This window comes from Catharus ustulatus, chromosome 23, assembly GCF_009819885.2.
Source record: "Catharus ustulatus isolate bCatUst1 chromosome 23, bCatUst1.pri.v2, whole genome shotgun sequence".
Classification (NCBI taxonomy): domain Eukaryota; kingdom Metazoa; phylum Chordata; class Aves; order Passeriformes; family Turdidae; genus Catharus; species Catharus ustulatus.
In genome coordinates, this window is record NC_046243.1 from 6,070,692 (window position 1) to 6,086,925 (window position 16,234).

Sequence of the window (16,234 nt, forward strand, 5' to 3'; positions counted from 1 at the left end):
GATGGGACTGCTGCCAACACCCTGCCTGACGGGTGTCAGGTTGTACTCTGACTGTGTCAGGGTTTGGGGTTTGTTTCTTTGTAGTGCTTCATTTCTATTTTAATGTCCCTAGTAAAATAACTGTTATTCCTAATTCCCATATTTTTGCCTGAAAGCCCCTTGATTTCAAAATTATAATAATTTGGAGGGGGGGGGGTTTACATTCTCCATTTCAAAGAGAAGCTCCTGCCTTTCTCAGCAGACACCTGTCCTCCAAACTAGGACATCCAGTCTGACCAGTGAGGTCCAGCACAGCCAGCCCAGGCTCCTGTGGCCCCCTCCCCTGCAGACCCCTCCTCCACCCACAGTGAACCAGGATCAGTCCTGGAACTGGTCCTGCTCCTTTATCTTGGCCCCAACATGTTGGCTAAGGTAAAAAAAAAACTTCATTTTGGTTGAAAAAAAATCTTTATTCACAGAACATCACATGAATCACATCCCACCCTTGCTCCTTTATGTATAAAATACTGGTAAAAAGTTTTATTCCAGAGGCAACTGAATTCCCACACAGTCCCCTCCTGAGAGAGCAGTTCACCCCAGAGCTGGAACTCGTGCCACAGTTTGGAAGCAGAAGTGAGGTGTTCAATGAGGAAGGAAACACCACCAAGCTACAGCAGCAAAGCCTCCAGGGCTCCAGCTCATTTCCTTTAGCAGGGACATCCCACCAGGCCTCCAGCTCATTTCCCACTGCATCCCAAGGGGAGATGTGGGGCTTGAAGGAACCACCCCTGTCCCTGCCATTTCCCACTGCAATGGAGGTTTTTGGGTTCACACAAACCACCTGAGATGCCCCTGGAAATCTCTCTGGATTTTACAGGCACTACAAACATGTCTGATGCCACATGTCCCCAAATCCAGTTCCCCAGGTGGTTCCTTCAAGCCCCAGGTGTCACCTTTGGATGCCATGGGTAGCAAGGACACTTGGCTCACCAACAGGAGATCAGCCTGTGCAGGGACAAGAAAACTGCACAAAGCAAAAGAAATCAACAGGAAAACATCTATTAAAATGCCCAGCTAGGCTCAGAAACAGAAACAGAATCCAGTTCCAAGTATTATGGCTCCTACCACAGTCCAAAAGAAAAAAGATTGGCCAGAGCCCCACCCTGGTGTAAGACAAACCCTGCTACACCAGGTCACAACTGCAGAAACTTTAAACAACACCAGCCTTAAACACTAAACCCCAACAGTATAAAATCCAGTGGAATTGGATCAGTTCATCAGAACTGAGATTTGTCAGGACCCCTTGCAAGTGCTTGGCTGCCCTCTCAAGGGCTGAATCCATCAGATTTCCCATCCACAATAAATTTCAGGCAAATTTGTATTTATGATTTCTACTACACAACAAGACAGATGCTCCATCACTGCAGATTCCCTCTTTTCCTTTTAATTCCTTACTCCCTTGGGCTCAAATGAAAACCAGTTCCATGCTTACTGTGCTACAGTATTTCCTTGGAAAACCTGGACAAATGGGGAACTCCAAGAGCAGGGAACACTTCAGAAGTATCAAGCACATGGTGAAGCCCATGAACAGGGGTCACTGGTCACTCTGGATGTCTGGCTGGGCCCCACCCCAGCTCTGATCACCAGCATGGCAATGTTTCACAGCCCATATTCCCTAAAATTCCTTCTACATTTTTTTTTTCAGTTATTAAAAACCTTTCTCCCAGTTTGCAACAGGCCAGATAATGAAAGCAAAGCTCAGTGCAGTGAGGACAGAATGTAGAAGTTGTGATTAGTTACAAATCCAGAGACCCACAACCACTGCAGAGAGGGAAGAGGGAAGGAATTGCCAGCACAAGGCCACATCAGCTGGATATGACACATCTGTGCCACTGTCAGACATCAGGAAATGCTCCAGACTGGTCACACGTGGGGATGGGAATGGATCTGCAGGGTGATTGAAATGGATGATGCCCAAATTCCCAGGATGGCCCCTCTATCACCCCCAGGCTGCAGGGGAAGCAGTGCTGGACTGAGGTGAGGATCTCACAGCTCCAGTGTTTCACTGGGACAGGAAACAACCCCAAGGAGATGAGTGAGAGCCAGAAGCACCCCCAGGAGGTGACACCTGAGTGTCCTTCACAGTAACTCCCCAGTGCACAGGGCACCACAGGGAATGCCCTTCCCAAGGATGGGGACATCACCATCCCAAGGCACAAACTTGAGGAAATTCTCCTGACAAGCTGATTTTCAGTGCCAGGCCTGTTGTGCTGATCCTCTGATGTGAAGAATCTGTTCCAGCTCTGTGAACAATCCCACACCTCCAGGGAGCACAGGGGGACTCACTGCTTCATCCACTCACAAGTTCCAGCTCCAGAGCCCCAAACCCAACCAGCACCTCAGGAAATGAACACACCTCCCCAAACCTCTGTGCTCCAGCATTAGAAATGTCAGTCTTGGAGGCTGGATTTGGTAGGAGGCCTGACGTGCATCCCAGTGGAAGCAGGAGGGAGCGTGGCACTTAGCATCCCCTGGGAAACAGCAGGGCAGAGAGAGGTACCAGAACATCCCTCAGATGAGCAGAGCAGCATTTCAGCCTAAACCAGAGATCTGTGCTGGTTAATACTGTGTGTGAAGTTAACTGAGGTTATAACCGTGTTCTAAGACTCTTCCCCACAAATCCTCCTCCTCCAAACAAATGAACTGCAGATGGGAGCCCTGCACTTGCCAACTCTTTTTGCACACTTTGTCCCACAGGCTGAACTCAGGCCAATGAACACTGTGAAATTGTCTGTGCCATTCTTGCACTGCAAAATGCAGGGGTCAGGTTGGTGCTGACCTGCACAGGAAAGGCTCACTGCATCCTAGGCTGTGCCTTTGCATGCTCCCATCCCTGTGTGCCCAAAGGGACATTCCTGCTTTGCTACAGATGGGCACAAAGTTCACTTCTGCTTCCTATTAACCAGACCATTAAACCTGCAGGCTTGAGGGGAGAGCAGTGAAGGCCAGGGGTTATTTTCACAGGGCCATTCTCAGGCACAGTGTCCCCACACAGATCCATTTCCTGACGTGCTTTCCATGTGACACTGTCCGAGTGGGATTTGTAAACTCTGAAGTCCACGGGAAGGGCTCATCCACAGCTGCACACAGAGGAAAGTCAGTCCTGGAGCCAGCCCTCTTGCAGGTCAGCAGCTCATGTGAGGTACTGCACGACAAGGAACATGATGAGGCAGGTCAGGGCCATGCCCCCCAGCATGAGGAACTTGTCCTGGAAGGCGCGCTTCTCGATCAGCCGCATCACCGTGTTGGACAGCCCCAGCATGTTGGCAACGTCCAGGATCTTCTTGTGAGTGCCCTGAGGACAACAACACAGCAAAGACACAATCACCCTCATGCTCTGAGCCTTCTCATTCCACAGGATAAGAGTATTTCATCATGGGTGGTGAGTGATGGATTTAATCCATGGAACTTCTCTCAGCCAACCATCCCTACAGGAGGTGGCCACAGCACCCTGGAAACAGCTGCAAGTTTGGACTAATTAATCCTTACACATGAACAGGTATATGGTTAAAGACACAAAATAATCTGACTGGACAGAGACAAGATAAAAAGTGTTTCATAAAAATGCATTCCTTAGGGAGGAGTAAGAGTTCTCCTGGGCTCTCCAGTCACCGTCTAAAAAGAGCTCTGACCAGCCAAGGTTTTGTGCAGAGCTCCCCCTGCTGAAGAACAGCTCATACCAACAGAGACTGAGAAGTTCCAGCCACTTGCAAGGCAAATAGCAGAAAAAAGGCAGATAAACGTGCCATTAATGCCATTTCCTGAAATCCTTCCACAGAAAAGCATAGGGTGCTGCAGGCAGGACACCTGGTATTATTAACAACGTGGATCCCACCATTACATCAGCAGCAAGGACACAACAGGAATCTTCCTGCTTTATTTCAGGGCAGTGCTTGGAGGAAACAATATGAAATCCAGGCACAGAGATGTGCCCCAGGCACAGTCAGGGTGGGATACTGCCCTGAGTGGGGACAAGGGAGAGGACTCAGGGCTGCAGAGTCCCAGGGGCACAGGAGGTGAGGAGGAGCCTTCCAGGAAAGCTGGACACAGTGACCCCACTGTGGGCAGACAGAGCACTGAGCCACAGCAGACACTGGCCAGGACCCTCCTCACACCCACAGCAGGGCCACTGGACAGTCCCTCACAGTGACATCTGGGCTGTCCCTGACAGAACACCCCACTGCAGGATGCTCCAACACTGCTTTCACCTCTGAGGTCAGCAGCACAGATCCCCATCACAGTGCTGAATTCCATGTGGTGACTTTGAAACAAAAACTTCAGCCTCTCTTTTTTAGTCCACATTATTTTTGGTCTCAAAAGAGTGAAAATGGGGAATTGTTTAGAGTATAAACCTGACTCTCCAGGGATAGAATTTAGACCAACTATATTAGACCCACATGCAGAAGTTTCTCAGTCCATAAAACAAAGATTTGCAATGCCTAACTGCATCATCAGTATCTTGTGTTCAAGGCAGTTCAGGCCCTTCACAGAAGCTGGGTTGTGTCTCTGCTAGTCCCACATAATCCATTTTCTCCAGTTCCCACATCTCCTATTAACACCCTGCAGGCTGCTCTCAGGCTCAGCACCTCCCTGTCTCTGCAGAATCCTTTCACAGTGCTTCAGAGCAAAAGCAAAACTTGCTGGGATAACAGAAACCAAATATGAAGCTTTAAAATTAAAGCAAACAACAGAAAGCAAAAACTCTTCAATTCTTGCAGTCATGGAACAGTGGAATTGTAGAACTGGATCAGTTAAAGTGACAATCTAGGAATACTCATTCCATACCTATTTATACCCAGTGTACACAAAGTTACAGAGAATAAAGCCATTAGTGTCCAGAGTAGGGACATGAGGGTGGGGAAGGGTCTGGAGGGGCTGTAGGAGGAGCAACTGAAGTCACTTGTTCAGCTGGAGGAGGGGACTTAGAGCTCCCTGGGGGCTGCAGCTCTGATCTCTGCTCTGTGACAGAGACAGCACTCAGGGAACAGCTGGAGCTGGGCCAGGGAGGGTTAGGTTGGATATCAGGAAAAGACTCTTCCTGCAGTGGTTGCTGGGCACTGCCTGGGCTCCCAGGCAGTGGTCACTCCTGGAGGCTGCCAGAGCTCCAGGAGTGTTTGGACAGCACTCCCAGGGATGCCCAGGGTGGGGCTGTTGGGGTGTCTGGGCAGGGCCAGGAGCTGGACTCAATGATCCTTGGGAGGCCCTTCCAGCATGAGATGTTCCATGATTCCACATTAACCCATTTCTCTTTGTAAGCTGTCTTTACACCAGTTGCTTCTGCCAGATGTTCTCAGGCATCAAAGTCTGTGTCAGTGTAAGAAAAACTGAGTTCAGGGGAAAAGGAACACGAACAGACATTTCCTCACCTGCCAGGGAAAAGCAACATCCCCCTGAACACCCAGGAACATGATGCCCCAAAAGCACAGACTGTGTGACAGACACACAGCAATTCCCTGCTGCAGGGCTGGCCCAGAACTCTTGGGCCTGGCAAAGGCTGGAGAAGAGCCAGGAGGCCCAGGGAAACCCAGCAGGAAACAGGCAGTCACTGCCAGCCAGCCAGCAAAAGCAGCCATGAGGACTGGTGCTCCTGCAAGGAACAGCATTTCCTCCTCCCTGCAGGGCACCAGGTCCTGCCAGGGCTCCTCCATGGCACTGCTGAGCTCTCCTGTGGTGGGATGCCCCTTCTTCTCAGGAACCCTCCAGAATCCATGTGTTCCATCCAGTCTCTCATGAGACATTTCCTTGGATCAGTGATTTCCCAGCTTGGAGAATCAACTCCCAATTCCCTGTGTGCAGCACAGGGACACTGATGATCAGGAGGTCCAGGCAAATGTGATCAGCCACCAAAGCAACTTGGTGCTCAACACGGTGGACAAATGTCCACAATCCCCTCAGGGATGCAGGAACTCAAGGAAGGTGCTCTTTCCAAAAAGCATTCACAACCCCAATCTTCTCCCAGCACCAGCAATGAGTCCTTCCAGCCTTTTCCTCATGAGCTGGCAGCAGAACTCCTCCCTCTCCCCAGCACTCCTGTGGCCAGACTGCTCAGCAACACCATTCCTCTGCAATGAACACTGCACTGAACCACACACTGAGTTTTCTTCAACGTTTTTCTAGTAATGAACCTTGTCTTAGAACAAATCCATACTCACCAGGTCATGAGCAAGTGACCTGAACCAGAAGCTAAACCTCATCTTGGAAAGAACTCAGCTTCAAACTCTGCTTTAATGACTCCACATAAGATGTGTGGGTGCAGGGCCTGGTCACCAGACCAGGGAGCAGAGAAGCAGCTGCAGCCCTGCTCTGGAGCCTGTGCTGGTCCTGTGCAGGCTCAGGGAACACCAGGTAGCCTGGAACCCTGGGGTCAGGACAGCAAAGTGCCTGTGCACACCCAGCTCAGCTCCCAAGGGCCAGCTGGAGTGCAGACAGGCTTGCACTGCCTGCCACACCATGGGGCTGCAGGTGTGACAGACCTGACCAAATCTGGGATTGAGGTCATTATAAATACCTAAATCTGGCAAACACATCCCAAAACAAAGCAGTGTCACAAAACTGAGAACAGCAGTTATCCCCATGAGAAGATGAATACAACAGACAGGCATTTCCCTACATTTTTCACAAGTCCAGTTTCTCTCCACAGACTTCTCATTAAAAAGTTTTTTGTATCCTTGAGCTTTTCAGTCAGAATTGACCATCACTTTAGCAGTCTGTAAAATAAAAGACGACTATTTACTATGAAGAGACATGCAGAAATGCAGCTGTTATCAGCAGGAAAGGAGGGACTGTTGAGGTGCACTATCTTTATTACTAATCCTAATCACCAGCTTTGTGGCTGCTCTGAGTGATGCTCATCTGAACCAACATCTCCCTGCCAGCCAGTTACTGCCCCTCCTGAACCTGAACAGAAAAACAACCAAAGAAAAACAAACACAACATTCAGCACTCCAGATGCTGCCCCAGGTGAAGACCAGTCAGCCCCAAGAGATCACAAAGGTGTTACTAACAGGATGACAAATGGAAAGATTTCAAGTTGTTTAAATGAAGTTTGGGCCTTCCCAGCATCCTCACCTCAGAGCAATGTACTGAAACAACACATATATTGATTTTACTCAGCCTGATCAGCATGAACACAGAAAAATGTGGGGACTTTCTGGTAAAAAATGATGCCCCCACCTTTAATGTGACTCTCTGGTCCCTCAGCCCCGCCAGGATGCTGGTGCCACTGCCAATAAGCTCATCCATGCCTCGGTGGGCACTCTGCAGGGATTCATTAAACTGCAAGGTTTCGTCGATCGGGATGGTGGTGTCAGCGTCCTGTGGGGAAAGCAGGGGCTCAGTTACCTGCTCAGAAACACAGCATGCACCAGCACACATGGCCAAAACCCAACAGGACTGGGAGGACTGTGCTTACACTTCTTTTTAATAACGATTTTAAATGCAACATTGATATTTGAGTGAAAAGAGTCATTTAAAGAAGATAGGGAGGAAAACAAAAGGCAAAGCTGAGCAGCTGCTCAACTGCAATGAGATCTCAAGGATGAAAAGAGCAAAAGCAGGGAATTTTTATAATCTCAGTAGGAAAGGGTACTGCAGGAGAAAACATCAAAGCTAACAGAAGGTGTTTAACAAGGTGTTAAACACCAAGAAGTGCTTAGTCATTGATCACTGCAAGTGAAAGACCGGTGCAAGATTTCACACCGCATTTCTGAGCGACAAAAGGCCTGAAAAAATGTTTGGAGATGACATTCTAAACATTTACAAAATAGTGCAAATTTCTGGCAGTGAGGGCAAACAGACATGGGTCTGCTTCCCTGAGCTCTGGCTCACTCACACAGGGCCCTATTAAAAAAATATTAATTAATATTTTTCATGTTTTTTCAGAAAAGATGCATTCCCTCAACTAGAAACTGGGAATCTTGAAATGGAAATAACAAGGTAAAATTTTAATCTGGACTGCACAGGGATGGATCACCCCTGTCTGCCAAAGGCCTCCAGGTCACTGTCCTCTGGACACCTCTCCATCCAGAGAGGCAAAGGAAATGGCTCCCACACGGTTTAGAGCAGGAACTGGGAACACCGATCACTGCTCCTGCTACTCAGAACAAGAAGCACCCCAAGGCAGAATTCACAGTGAATGAATGGCACTCCACGTGCCAGCAGCTGCAGGGGACACACAGCTACAGCAGAATGGTAAAAACCCCAAATGTTCATCTGAAAATGCCATGCAGGACCCAAGGTGTGGTGCTGCCCTGCCTGGGGAGGGGATCTGCTCACTGTGGAGAAGGAAGAATGAGGGACAGAGCTCTCAGGGGCCCTGGTTGAAGGGGGCTGTGACAGAACACACAAACCTGGGCCCCTGGGCATGCAGCACTAAGGCTCACACAAGTGCCTGAGCAGAAGCACTTGGATTTCCATGTGAATGGCTCTTATTCCAGATATTTAACAACCTTCAAACTAGTCATTTCTCTAACAGGTTGTTTTTAAATCCAACTGTAAGGCAGCAATAAAAACAGAGCAGATTTGTGACCCCCCCCCTCCCAAGGAGATGAGATGGCACCAAGTTCAATTTTGCTGCATGTGATTTTCTCCAAGTACAAGGAAAGGATCTAAAGATAAAGACCATTCTTAACTCTGAATTAAGAAAACTGTTCAGAACACTGCTACAGCTTCCAAAAGCTGTTCTGGATGTTCCAGTGATTTACTCACACACTCAGCTGACATCTCTGATAGAAGAGGGGAGTATATGAATAGGAACTCTGGGAAACTGTAACCAAGAGAGGCTGACAACTGATAAATAAATTATCATTTCCCTATTAAAGATCATTTTAAAGCCACATTTTTGTAGTAAGCTGAAAAGAAATACAGAGTAATTGTGTATTTTTTTTCATCTACAATGCCTTTCAACATGTGAAGGAGAATATAACTCATTTGCTCTATATTTTGCATCTGTAAACCTGTTACTGCTCTTTAAAACTGTTCCACTCACACACTTTTTGCTTCTGAACAGCAAATTTTCCTGTAGGAAAACTTGTCCCTAGTTGCAGGGAAACACCAGAGTGTTTAAAAATAACAAAGTGCAGTGTTTCTTTCAAGCCTTGTTTATAATCTTGAAACAGCCAACAAAATACCAGACATTATCTTTACAGCAGGCTTTGAGAAATGCACTGAACTGACAAAATCTCAGTTAATTAGGATTGCTCACATTCTTTCCTTCTTGCCCTGACAATGACTGAAAACACAGATAATGAATGTTAGGTGAGATGCTTTTAACAAAGAAGGAGGGAACAAAGAAGGAAATCAAACAAAAATTTACAAATAGTATTAAAAAAACCAAACCAAACAAAAAACCAAAACAAAAAACATAACCAAACCCCCCCCAAAAAAAGAAAAAACCCCAAAAAACAGAAACAACAACAAAAAAAAACCCCAACAGTAACAACCAAAAAAACCCCCCCACCAAAAAAACCCCAGTTGCAGAAAAGTGAAATCTGAAAGCAAGCCTACATTATTCAGAGCAAAATTCCTCCAAGAACTTACTCTGGGGGGACTTCCCAATGAAGGAACTAACAAGAAGAGGTGGAACACACTCATATTCTTACAAATTTTTGACTCATTTCTAGGCAAAAAGTGAGGGCTTTGTCCCAGCTGTGTGATTTGTGTCTGGCTTCACTGAACTTTGCTGACACCTGCTGCCCGTGGGGGGTATTAAAGTCAGGCTTTTCACACACAGGATTTGGCAGACATCTGACACAAATCCAAGTGAAATGTACACTTTGGTACCTACCTCACTGACCCTTTTACAACTGCTGTGTAAATCCAGGTGGGACAGCACTGGCTAAAACAGGAGCAGCAGTTTTTCCTGCTGCCGTAAGAGCCCAGCTTTTCCTTACGAGAGCTCCACTTCATCCCCCCGTGTGTTGATTCTTCTCTACCTTTACTGTCACTCACAGCAGCTTCCTGCTGCCATGCTGCCTGCTTCCCCCCTGCTGGATTGGAGCTGCTGGAGCCTAGAGAGCCCCAGCAGGGATATTTACGTTGGTGGTGAAGGTGCGGGCCAGCAGCTCCTCGCGCTGCCGCTCCTGCTGCTCCCGCAGGTAGCGCCGGTGCTGGAAGTTCCTCAGGGCTGTCTGCAGGTGCTGCACATCGTATTTCAGCTGGTCCACTCGCCTGCAAAGGGCCAGCAACACAAAAACAGTCTGTTTTTGTGGGGCCTTTGTACAAAGGAGCATCATAAATTAACAGCAATGAACAAGGAATGATGGGTTCTGCTTCTCAACGAGATGCAGGCTGAAATTCCACACCTACATCTTCCCTGTCTCGTTTTTCTACTTCACAGGTGATTATTTCACAGGTGATCATTCATTTTAATCAATTATTTAGTCTCCAGGCTAATGACAGAATGTGAAGTAGAACTCCTGAGCTGTCTTGGACATCCTATCCCAGAGACATGGATTTTCTCCTCAGGTATGTAACTGATCCATTCCTCATTGAGCACAGATTTGGAAAGATGGTAGGATTTGTACAGGTTCTAGTTTATGACCCTTCCCCTCCACATAAAAGATGATACTTTCCAGTTTCTTTAATTAGCATCATGTTCTGAACTTTGAGGTTTTATTAAAAGCAGCTCAAAAGTCAGTGGGCAATACAGAGACATCTCAGACATCTCCACTGGGTTGAAACAAATCACGTCCAGATCTCCACTGGCCCTGATTCAATGATTGATAAAATTCAATGTTTGATCACAAGACTATCCTGGTCTAGTGGAAGGTGTCCTGCCCATGGCAAGGGTTGGAACTGATCTTTAAGGCCCCTTCCAACCCAAACCATTCCAGGATTCTACAAAGAAATCAATGACTACATCAGGTACTGACCTCTTTGTTTAACACAGGTGACATGAAATCCACTCCTACCATCTACAAGGGCATTTTGGACCAAACATTAATAACTGAGTCACAGAATTAATTCAGAAAAGCAAGTCCTGATGTCTGTGGTCAAACATCCTACTCAAACTATTGCTCACTTTAGAAAAACCTCTTTATTTCAGTTACCAACAGCTTGGAAAATGGCCTAGAGAAAATGGCACCAAATGAAGGCATTTTACTCTCTACCTCCACAAATGCCATTAAAAGCAAGTGACAGAGAGAGAACCCAAGTGATGTTCTGCTCATCTGAGAGCAGAGCCATGAATCCAGCTCCACCACCAGCCTGGGTTCGATGATCTTTGAGGCCTTTTTCAACTTTAATGATCCTCAGGATCCTGGGGTTAAATGCAGGAAAGTGATTTTGTCTCTGTGCCTCAATTTACTACTGCAGAACACAGAGATCAGTTATGCAAAGTATAAAGATTTCACACAAATCAAAAGGCAAAGGGCTTAAATAAATTTAATTAAAATAATTACAAAGACTAGCCTGCACAATCACAGCAGAGCAGTGAACTCACAGTTTGGCACTCTGCCTCTTGTTGGGAGGTTCTTTGCTGGACAGGATTTCCAGACGTTCCAAGTTGCTGAATATGTTGTCTATTCTTGCCTGAATCTCATTTTCTACCACTGCAAGGAAATAAAAACAGGATTTGACTTGAATTAGACAACTGCAATCTGATGAAGGTAAATGCTCAAAAGCATTCAAAGCAGTATGTAAAACATGATAGATGCAAATCCTTACTGGATGAAAATAATCAGGTAACTGAGAACTATAAATATAATGAAATGTCACTTCTTTAGCTCTGTAATTTGACACTCTCACCCTTCCCTCCTGCTCTGAAAGGCACCTAGGAAATCCCCTGCTCATTCCACACATCTGAGCCTCTTTCCCCATCAGCTCCATGAATTAGGATTTCAAGCCCCCACATTTCCCCTGCAGCCCCTTCCTGCTCCCTCAGCAGGATTTGCTGTCACAAGAACAGAGAAGCATCATCAACCACCTGCTCACTACTCCACATATCAGGATTTCCCAGAAAACCACACTCAGCAGCACCCAGAGAAGCAAAGAGCACACGCAACCTCATCTTTGCCCTGGATGTCACAGAGCCAAAGAGTGACTGACTCACATCCAGAGACAAATCAATCAAATTGTCCTAATCCATCTCTCCATCATTTACTGCAGCTGATCTCAACACAGGAGAGCTGACAGTCAGTAACAGCAACTTCTGTCAAACCAAACTACATCACCACACATTCTTCTGAGCAAGAAGGGACTATTTGCTCAAAGTTGGAAAAGGCAACTGCAAGTTTGATTTCCTAGCCCTATTCCTGCTCTTCAACCATGGATAATCCTGTTTTCCATAAATTCTGAAATACACACTAGTACCTTTATAAAGAGAGAAATCTATACACATATTTATTCATTTATTAACTATGTAAACTGATGAACTGACTGTAACCTATGTAAACTACACAACCCTATCTCTTGAAATGGTCTCAAGCAATAGAAGCAAAATGGTAAATTCTACTAATTGTCAGGACTTTCAAAATCATCCCCAGTGAACAGCAGCCTGGGAAGTCTGGCATTGTAGAAGGAGTAGTATAACCACCACAAAAACCACAACCAGAATTATTAGTAAGTTGTTATTTTTTGATATTTTGAAATTTATCACAGCCCTTCCTAGAGGCCAGTCATGCTTCACAAGTGTGTTTAAGTAAGAGAAGTCAGTGAACATGTGCAGAAATGCATCCAGTCAATGCAGTGTCCTTTCACCTCAGAAGTTCCTGATGAAACCCATTATGAGTGACTCATGCAGGAAACACAGGTCCAAAATACATGTGCCAATTCTGCACTGGGGTAAAAAGTCCTGCCACACATATCAGAGCATCTCATTACTACAGTCATTTATGAGCCCAGGTTATAGTCCAAACTGACTGAGGCAATTTCAGACCTAATGGTTCTACACACTTCCCACAGTAGGTGGAATGACAGGTTCTGGCTCTGATGCAGCAGGAATGGCAGGAGCATCCTGCTTAAGATCCTGCACACAAAATCCCAGCATGTTCCCCAAAACTGCACTGAGCATCTTCAGGGGAAAGCTGCCAGCTGGTGGATGCTGAGGGAATAACCACACAGCAGGGCAGGCACAGTCACATCTCAGCTTTCTGAGCCTCTAACAAACCAGCCCAGGGATACTCCCAACCTGCAGTTCTATCCACATCAATATTCATTAATTCAAGGTGTTCAAAAACCTCCATGAGTGCATCAGTGTGGGGTTTCGATCTGTTTGTGCTAAAGGCCTGCACAGACACCCTGACCATGAGTTCCAAAGTTTAACAGCACCAAAAATCTGGCATTCTACCATGACATTAAAGCAGCATCCACAGCAAGCACTCTCTGCCAGACAGAGAATTGCAAAAGGAAGATGAAGCAAATCCTTGTCCAGTCTTTTCTGCTCTGCCCTCATACAAAGCATCTGTCGAGATTGCCATGGGAGTGGCTTAACATACTTTAATTTATCTAAAGGTTTTAATTTGATTTCTGCATTCTGATCTCTCTCCCTGTTTTACACACTCCAACAAACTTCACCATACTGAAGTTAAACAGCAATACAATTTCAATGCATTCTGAATTGGTGATGTGCCTCACCAGCTGATCACAACAACTCTGGAGCTAAATTTGTTCCAATAATGACTGCAAATGTAATGAGAAGGCATACAAGGTTAAAGATGCAAACTAAATAAACCTCCCTCCCTCATTACTTACAGTGCACTGATTCTTTGTCTGAAGTCTCCAGGTGTCCCATGTAAGACTGGACCTCATGGACCTGCCTGTCAGGAGAAAAAGAGAAAATGAACAGAGAAGTCAGTTAACAGCCATAAAATCACTTCCAGCACCTCACTTTTCAGCTTCTTTTCATGCACTTTTTAGAACAGCACAGGAATCAGCAATACAGTGTCAGAGCAGACAGCTCATCACTGACCACCACCCCAGGTTCTCAGCAGGAAGCAACCTGTGCTCTCAACTCATATGCACCTACAAAGTAACTTTATTTAAAAACAGAAATCGAGGTGAAGATAAGGAAAAACACAGAACAGCTTTTCTGCAATAAACAGTTGTTCAGCTTGGTCTGGAGATGACAGAGGGGAGACACCCAAGAGAAGGTGACTAAGGAGTGATTTTAACTGTCTCACTACATGTGAATTCACAGGCATCAAGAGTAATTGAAAGATTGCAATTATAAGAAAAAACTACTGTGGCTGGACAAGCAGTGGCAGAGGAAAACAAAAGAAAAAATATTGATGGTTGTTAAATTATTCTGGAAGTAGATGGTCTTTAAGACCCCTTCCCACCTGAACCATTTAATGATCACAAAATAAGGCACTACAGAAATGGGAACAGCACAACATCACTCCCCACATCCATAACAGCTGCTGCTACATTCCTGCATTTCCAGATCTCCAGCAGGATGTCCAGGGTCACCCTGTATCATTATGCAGTGACACAGAAATGATGATTTAATACCAGATTCAATTCAAGTCTCTTACCACCCCACCTCCCTTAACAGAGCCCCATAAAGATACAAATTACCACGGAAATTTGGAATATTGGCTGAACTGTGTCCTTTGGCCCCTTTCCCGTGAGTTATTCCATGTGGATTAGCAACAGAACTGCGAGAATTTCTGCCTTATTTTGCAACTCCCACACCACTCCTCCCTCTCCAGACTGGCATTATTTGTGAAATACAGAATTTATCCTCAAGGACCCACACGCCTCCAGAGGTTATTTAAACTGCGGCAGCCAGACCCCTCAAACCCTGCTGCAAAAATCCTTATAAAGAGGCGTGCTTTAAACAAACCGACATCAATCAACGGGAACCACCGAGCCCGGTGCCCCGGGCCGGCCGAGCCATGGCTCGAGGCTGACGTGGCACAAGCGGCCCGGGGTTCTGCTTCCCCCGGGGCCCCGCTGGGGATGGGGTTTTATGGAGAAACGCTTTTAAAGGGCGCTGAGATCTGTGGGTGTCGGCCCTGGGCTCCCGCACACCCGGCCCGGCCCGCGCTCCTCACACGGCCGGGCTCGCACGCTGGGACTGTGGATCCTTCAGCAACTGCGGGCTTGAGGGTACCCCCGAATCCCTCACACTTGTAGGGGTGCTGGTACAGCCCCTCACACACCCCCCGAATCCCTCACACCCCTCAGCCCCTCACACACTTGTTGGTTTGCCGGGACAGCCCTTCACACCCCTTAATCTCTCACGCACTTATTGGTTTGCTGGGACAGCCCCTCACACACCCCCCGAATCCCTCACACACTTGTCGGGTGCTGGGACAGCCCCTCACACACCCCGTCAGCCCTCACGCACTTGTTGGTTTGCCGATACAGCCCCTCACACCCCCCGCGCCCTCACGCACTTGCTGGTTTGTTGGGACAGCCCCTCATACACCCCCAGATCCCTCACGCACTTGCTGGTTTGCTGGTACAGCCCCTCACACACCCCCAGATCCCTCACGCACTTGCTGGTTTGCTGGTACAGCCCCTCACACACCCCTAGATCCCTCACGCACTTGTTGGTTTGCTGGTACAGCCCCTCACAGCCCCCCAGCCCTCACGCACTTGTTGGTTTGCTGGTACAGCCCCTCCATCCCGCACCGGCTCCGCTCCGCACACGTCGCCTCCCGCCACTTCCGGCCCCGCCTCCTCCCGCTGCTTCCGCTTCCGCCTCCCCCGGGTCGCGGTCCCGCCCCTGCTCCCCGCGCGGCCGCCAGGGGGCGCTGCAGGACCGGCGTGGCGCGCGCGGGGCGGGGCCGTGAGGGGCCGGGCTCGGCGGCGCTTCCCTCACGGATCATTGGTGGCTGCCTCTGTCCGCAGGTTCGGAAACAGCGGCTGCTGCCTCCTGGCACGGACAGCGGAAAGGGTATCAGCTGGGACAGCCGCCTGGGGTCGCGGAACTGCATCCCCAGTACGGGAGTATGGAGTGGATTCATGGTACAGTGTCACTGCACCCTGCCATGGCAGGGACACTTTCCACTGTCCCCGGCTGTTCCCAGCCCTGTCCAGCCTGGCTTTGGGCACTTCCAGAGATCCAGGGACAGCCACAGCTGCTCTGGGCACCCTGTCCCAGGGCCTTTCACCCTCCCAGGGAACAATTCCTTCCCAATATTCCATCCAGCCCTGCCCTCTGGCTGTGGGAATCCATTGCCTGTGTCCTGTCCCTCCATGCCTTGTCCCCAGTCCCTCTCCAGCTCTCCTGGAGCCCCTTCAGGCCCTG

At 47.8% G+C, this 16,234-nt stretch overlaps 1 protein-coding gene across 3 annotated transcripts; it reads right to left on the reverse strand.

The window, feature by feature from the left end:
• Positions 1-437: 437 nt before the first annotated feature.
• Positions 438-15,650, reverse strand: GOSR2 (golgi SNAP receptor complex member 2). Of its 3 annotated transcripts, none has more exons than XM_033079105.1 (6): positions 15,580-15,650; positions 13,729-13,793; positions 11,480-11,588; positions 10,074-10,206; positions 7,213-7,353; positions 438-3,334 (listed from the first exon to the last, which is right to left on the reverse strand). In XM_033079105.1, the coding sequence occupies exons 1-6, from the start codon at positions 15,606-15,608 to the stop codon at positions 3,173-3,175; spliced, it is 639 nt and encodes a 212-aa protein (XP_032934996.1). In that variant the 5' UTR covers positions 15,609-15,650; the 3' UTR covers positions 438-3,172. The 3 variants fall into 3 exon arrangements, with proteins under 3 accessions (XP_032934996.1, XP_032934997.1, XP_032934998.1); XM_033079106.1 differs by lacking the exon at positions 15,580-15,650 and adding an exon at positions 15,531-15,572; XM_033079107.1 differs by lacking the exon at positions 7,213-7,353.
• Between the last annotated feature and the right edge of the window lie 584 nt (positions 15,651-16,234).